Genomic DNA, 7,500 nt, shown 5'->3' on the forward strand with positions numbered 1-7,500 from the left:
TTAGTGTCCACTGCTTCACGGTGGAAGAGGGGTTAGTGCGTCTGCCTCACAATACGAAGGTCCTGCAGTCCTGGGTTCAAATCCAGGCTCGGGATCTCTCTGTGTGGAGTTTGGATGTTCTCCCCGTGAATGCGTGGGTTCCCTCCGTGTACTCCGGCTTCCTCCCACTTCCAAAGACATGCACCTGGGGATAGGTTGATTGGCAACACTAAATTGGCCCTAGTGTGTGAATGTGAGTGTGAATGTTGTCTGTCTATCTGTGTTGGCCCTGCGATGAGGTGGCGAATTGTCCAGGGTGTACCCTGCCCTCCGCCCGATTGTAGCTGAGATAGGCGCCAGCGCCCCCCGCGACCCCGAAAGGAAATAAGCGGTAGAAAATGGATGGTTGTTCCTATTTGAAAGAGCCAAACACATGCCTCCGCCGGTCTGTCACAGAAATTAACTGCTGGCAAAAAATATGTTGATGCATGACGGATACATTAAGGACAATGACCATAGAGCTTGATGGTACAGTTACTGCTTGAGCAAAAAGGCTTTTATTAAATATGAATATTATTTCATATTAATTAATTATATTTTAACGGCTTCCTCCCACTTCCAAAGACATGCACCTGGGGATAGGTTGATTGGCAACACTAAATTGGCCCTAGTGTGTGAATGTGAGTGTGAATGTTGTCTGTCTATCTGTGTTGGCCCTGCGATGAGGTGGCGAATTGTCCAGGGTGGACCCCGCCTTCCGCCCGATTGTAGCTGAGATAGGCGCCAGCGCCCCCCGCGACCCCACAAGGGAATAAGCGGTAGAAAATGGATGGATGGATTTTAGCAGTGTAATATCACATGATCATCTAGTGAGGGTTTATTGTATTTCCACCACTTTGGTATTTTCAAACCGTTGCTCACTTCTACACAAATACATGAAACTAAAAAATAATTTCAAAAATAAAACGGAAAGGTGAAATCTGGCGATCTGATTGGCTGTTAACCGTGGTTGAAATATTCTAAAGCCTTATCACAGCGGAGGCTATCACTCCGCCTCAGGCACGCATGACTGGTATGAATGGAAGTTGTTGTCATGTATCCATGACAACGAACTGTTGCAGTCCGTAGTAAAGGACAGCAGATGTTTTTACGATGTTAAAAAAACGGACTAAAGAAGTTGAAATCACATATTTAAGGTTAATTTTCACCTCCGGGGAGGGTTAACAATGGTAAAGGGGGACTGAGCATTGACTTTCACCTGAAAAAAAAGCGGAGGAAAAGACGAGATGCAGTGCTAATTTGGAGCTAACGTCTGGATAGGTGGGACTATTTTTTCCACAGTGAGGCTATTTTATTGGATAATATGTATTTCTGGTTGAATAAAACTACATGAAATTGATTGAGTATTCCTATTTCATAATTCCTTTATTTGTAACCGTTTTATAAAAGCAATATATCACTCCAGTCCATAGTATATGCTCATTTTAGCACTCTAAGGGGCGTGACTGGAGTGATATATTGTTGAATTATTCAATATTGTTGAGCCTCTGTACGCCCTTGAAGTAACTTACAGTTTGACTCCTAAAGAAGTCTCTTATATCAGTTTTCTTTTCATTGACATCCTTCAAAACCTACAGCACACACGCACGCAAACAGACCCAAACACAATGTAAATCACAGCACTGATATTAAAATCCATCTGGCTACCGTGTGCCAGGAACAACAAATGCCGAACATTTTGACAACTTACACTTACTTACAACTTACACCGATTTGCACTTGTCACGCCAAATTTTTTTCCCTCCTACAAAAACCTTCCCCCCGTTTACTTCCCGGGTCATGGTTAATACAGACGTTTTGTTAACGCTATATTATAAAAATATAACGCTATATTATAAAAATACAGACGTTTTTTTAACATGATAAAAAATACAAATAATAAAAAAAAAAATTACAAACACAAACTATGGGATGACGCATTTACTTCCGGGTTTACATTTCCTCATGTTTCCTCTTACGTCATCCCATAGCTTGTGTTTGTAAATATATTTTTTTCATTTGTTCTATTTTTTTTATAATACAGCGTTAACAAAACGTCTGTTTTTTTTTACAATACAGCATTATATTTTTATAATATAGCGTTAATGTCTGTATTAATCATGACCACGGAAGTAAATGGAGGGGAGAAGGTCTCTTTTACAAGCAGAAGGAGTGACAGCAGGGACAGCCAATCACACGTAAGTCAGCATGAAAGTGGCAACCAATCAGGGAGCGATATTTAGATTAGAGGCGGGACTTCAAGCAGAGACCGACATTAAACCCGTTCTGTGCCAAAATCATTGACTAAACATTACGGGCAGTGCTTGTATTGATGGTGACTACACAGTAGTCACTATCAATACAAAGCTGGATATTGATAGGGACGTGTCCCTAGCGTCTCTACCCAATTCTGCGCCCTTGGATGAACGTATCCATATGCACAGTACTACTATAAAGTGGAACAAGAGCAGTTTTTATTTTGACTTGTCCATATTATAGATTTAAAGTCGAATTATTTCTTCAATACAACTCTGGTTTTGTGTGTGTTTGTGAATATATATATATACAGGAGTCTTGTTCACGAGTGAGGGAAGAGTGGATCGTGAGATCGACAGGCGGATCGGTGCGGCGTCTTCAGTAATGCGGACGTTGTACCGATCCATTGTGGTGAAGAAGGAGCTGAGCCGGAAGGCAAAGCTCTCAATTTACCGGTCGATCTACGTTCCCATCCTCACCTATGGTCATGAGCTTTGGGTCATGACCGAAAGGATAAGATCACGGGTACAAGCGGCCGAAATGAGTTTCCTCCGCCGGGTGGCGGGGCTCTCCCTTAGAGATAGGGTGAGAAGCTCTGCCATCCGGGAGGAACTCAAAGTAAAGCCGTTGCTCCTTCACATCGAGAGGAGCCAGATGAGGTGGCTCGGGCATCTGGTCAAGGATGCCACCCGAACGCCTCCCTAAGGAGGTGTTTAGGGCACGTCCAACCGGTAGGAGGCCACGGGGAAGACCCAGGACACGTTGGGAAGACTATGTCTCCCGGCTGGCCTAGGAACGCCTCGGGATCCCCCGGGAAGAGCTAGACGAAGTGGCTGGGGAGAGGGAAGTCTGGGCTTCCCTGCTTAGGCTGCTGCCCCCGCGACCCGACCTCGGATAAGCGGAAGATGATGGATGGATGGATGGATATATATATACATATATATATATATATATATGCATACATATACACATAGATACATATATACACTTACACACATACATATGTATATATACACACACATATATATATATATATACACATATACATATATATACACACACATATATAAAGTGTATTCATATGTATATATACATACATATATAATATATATGTATATAGATGTGTGTAAATATATATTTATATACACACACATATATATATATATGTGTATATATAGATATACACATGCATGCATACATACATATATACATATATATATATATATATATATATATATATATATATATATATATATATATATACACACATACATACAGTTTATGAGATTGAACATCAAATATCTTGTCTTTGTAGTGCATTCAACTGAGTATGGGTTGAAAATCATTTGCACATCATTGTATTCCGTTTATATTTACATCTAACACAATTTCCCAACTCAAATGGAAACGGGGTTTGTATTTTCCACCATAATTTACAGATAAATTCTTTAAAATTCCAACAATGTGAATTCCTGGATTTTTTTTTTCACATTCTGTCTCTCACAGTTGAAGTGTACCTAAGATGAAAATTACAGACCTCTGTCATCATTTTAAGTGGGAGAACTTGCACAATCGGTGGCTGACTAAATACTTTTTTCCCCCACTGTGTGTGTGTGTGTATATATATATATATATATATATATATATATATATATATATATACACACACACACACACACACACGAGTATTCCCTCTCTTGTGCATGCAGGGTAGTAAAAATAATAGTAATAATAATGTAATAGGTAATGATGACCTAAAACTTTGTTTTAGTTTGTCTGTTGCGGGGGAAAAAAATATGATATATTTTATAATATAGACATATACTAATCACAGAGGAGGCCAATGATACAAGTACAGTAGTGACCATTGACCAAATGATGGCGTGTAAAAAAGAAAAGTCATTGCAGTGGGAGAAAGTCCTGAAGACGCTTCTCATGGTGGGTGGTGAGAAAGACTTTATTCGACTCACACTTCAATGTTGATCATTGATGGAGTGAAATTAATGAAATCACTTTTTTTTTATGCAGTGACATTCAGTAAGATAAAGTAGGCTATGTTTAGATTTTTATTTGTATTGAAATGTATTTGTAATATTTAGTTTTGGTTATGTTTGAGAAATGTTTATTTCCATATGTAATGTTTTTATTCATACAAGTTTTTCTTATTTATATACATACATAAATATACACAAAGATACACCAAGTTCTGCAGGAGTGATCATGTTATATTGTCATCTATCTACACGACACTGTGAATCTAAAAAGGAGCATTTTTGTGTGGGATCTCATGGGAAGGAGCAGATGTTTTTGATGCTGTGAGGACTTTTATGTGTGTGAGAATATGCAAACACTCGTGCCGATGTGGAGACAAATGTTGAAGGTGACGTGTGAAGGTGTGAGAAGGTCCAGGAGACACTTCTGCTCCCAGCAGGGTGGGGGCGAAGGTGGACTCTCTTCTTTTACTTCGCTTTAACATTGCTGTTAAAAACCACGCGTCCCTTTTCACACATGCACGCCAGCTTTCATCCCCACGCGCGCGTGTCAGACGTGGACGATCGATAATCAATAACGTGGGTGCATTCCCCTCATATTGAAGATGTAAAAGTCTTATTTGTGCAAATATGATGAGTGTGCACTTTGTCACGGGTCATGTCGCGTCCAACATGACATTTGAATTGTAAGGAGCCGTCCGCGCATGCGTACACGTCGACCCCACGCAGTCAGGCGTGTGAAGATTCACGCTGTTTGTGGCGGATGTTTGACAAACGTGGGCGCGTGTCGCGCATGCACGCGCCTTGTTAGGATGGGGGGTCGTGACCGCGGGGGTCACACGCACGCGCCCTGCGATTAGTGATTGTCCTGTTGGCACGTGCACGTCAATCATGAATATAGAGAATTAACATCTCGCACATTCAAAGAGGGTGTATAACAAAGGTGAAAGCCAAAGTTAATCTATTATTACATTTCATCAAATACATTTGCTGCCCTCATCTAATTTTATAATTGGTCCCAGTCTACACCAGTGGTCCCCAACCACCGACCCGCAGAATAATTTTTTATTATTATTATTATTAAATCAACATAAAAAAAACACAAGATACACTTACAATTAGTGCAACAACCCAACAACCTCCCTTTTTCATGACCAAAAAAATAAATAAATAAACAAAAATCAAGCGTTGACCGGTCCGCAGCTACAAAAGGTTGGGGACCACTGCTCACAGATGTGTGAGTGTGTGTGTGTGTATATATATATATACACACAACACAACACAACAATGTGTGTATGTATGTGTGTATAGCTCGGTTGGTAGAGTGGCCGTGCCAACAACTTGAGGGTTGCAGGTTCGATTCCCGCTTGTGCCATCCTAGTTACTGCTGTTGTGTCCTTGGGCAAGACACTTTACCCACCTGCTCCCAGTGCCAACCACACTGGTTTAAATGTAACTTAGATATTGGGTTTCACTATGTAAAGCGCTAGAGAAAAGTGCTATATAAATATAATTCACAATTCACTGTATATATATATATACATGCATATACATATACATATACACATACACGTGTATATGTATGTATGTATAAATATATATACACACACACACATATATATATATATGTATATACACACACACATTTATATATATACACACACACTTGTGCAAACATGTGTATATATATATATATATTTATACATAAACACACATGTATATACACACAAACACGTACACATACATACACACACATTATCCATATACATCCACATGAATTTACATCATATATATATGTACAGACACGTGTGTATATATATATATATATATATATACATACATGACATATATACACACATACCGTTTATATACACGCACACATACATACACATCTATATACATACATACACATATCTATATCTATACACACACATCCAGATGTATACACATGTACATACATGTATATGTAAGCGCACGCACACAATGTATATATGTATAAATACATGTGTATCCACACATATGTATATTCATACATATATATATATATATATACACACACACACACACAATCTATATATATATAGACACACACATATCTATCTACATATACATATATATATACATACATATATATACATACATACACATATATATACATACATACATATATATATATATATACATACATACATACATATATATATATATGTACACACACACACATACATTTTTACAAACATCCATCCATCCATTTTCTACCGCTTATTCCCTTTGGGGACGCGGGAGGCGCTGGTGCCTATCTCAGCTACAATCATACGTACCTATATATATATATATATACACACATATTTGAGCATTTTTAATACTGACGTGCATTTAATTACGTACTACTATGCTAAGGTTATCATCACATTTCCCCATCAATGAAACTTACAACAAAAAGCCGACATGCCCGAGAAAGAGTCCAACGTACCTGGAGTGTTGAGGTGCATCTTTCCATTCCACAAGGTTTGCAAATTCATTCAGAGTTTTGGGAAATTGGAATATTTGAGTTGTTTTTTTTATTTGAATTCCTGGTTGTGAATACAGAGTTTTTCTTGTAAAAGAGGTAGAGAGAATACAGATGTTTCACTGTACAGGAAAACACTTTCATTTCAAATGTGATTATGGACTCACTCACCTCTCCCTCGCTCACTCCAGCTGCTAAGTAAAGAACAACACAAGAGACAGAGAAACAAACATACAAAGTCTTTGGATTTTCTCTATTTTCCGCTCACTCACAAAATGCATCCTCTCTCTCTCTCAGCTGTTAAAATGTAGTACTTTATGTAGTACAATAGTAATAAGACAGCAATAATAACCACATAGTGTGCTTAGAAATGATAATATATCATCATACGTACTGTACACACTCACTCAGTAACATGTAGTGGAAAAGAACGCCCCCTGCTGCCTGTTGATAGAATCACACCAACATGCAAATCGTGAACAGGAAGTTGGGAAAAAAAAGATCGCACCTTTTCAAAACCAAACGAGGGGAAAAAGGCGAGCGTAATGTCATTCTTTTCTGTCTTTGTCACGCCGTCAATCTTTTTGTCATTCTTCTTGTGTCGACTGTCGAGGAAGGGGGAGGGGTGGCGTGGGATGGGAGAGGTCTGGTCAGTCCGAGTTGTCCGAGTGGTCGCTGATGGGGGAGGCGACCGGCGGGGGGGAGCCGCGAGCCTGCCAGCTGCCA

The 7,500-nt window shown here is 39.3% G+C and overlaps 2 protein-coding genes across 2 annotated transcripts in view; both read right to left on the reverse strand.

The window, feature by feature from the left end:
- Positions 1 to 6,863, reverse strand: part of LOC133539769 (transcription factor HES-2-like) — an 18,911-nt gene extending 12,048 nt beyond the window's left edge. Inside the window, exon 1 of the transcript XR_009803488.1 lies at positions 6,739 to 6,863. The gene's annotated coding sequence lies outside the window, so the exon portion shown is untranslated. The remainder of the gene's footprint in view (positions 1 to 6,738) is intronic.
- The window catches only part of pbx2 (pre-B-cell leukemia homeobox 2), a 22,847-nt gene continuing 22,156 nt past the window's right edge, over positions 6,810 to 7,500 (reverse strand). Inside the window, exon 8 of the mRNA XM_061881930.1 lies at positions 6,810 to 7,500. This exon is cut by the window's right edge and continues 5 nt beyond it. Coding sequence (XP_061737914.1) covers positions 7,425 to 7,500 — 76 coding nt within the window. The 3' untranslated portion in view covers positions 6,810 to 7,424.

This window comes from Nerophis ophidion, linkage group LG21 (assembly GCF_033978795.1).
Source record: "Nerophis ophidion isolate RoL-2023_Sa linkage group LG21, RoL_Noph_v1.0, whole genome shotgun sequence".
Lineage (NCBI taxonomy): Eukaryota > Metazoa > Chordata > Actinopteri > Syngnathiformes > Syngnathidae > Nerophis > Nerophis ophidion.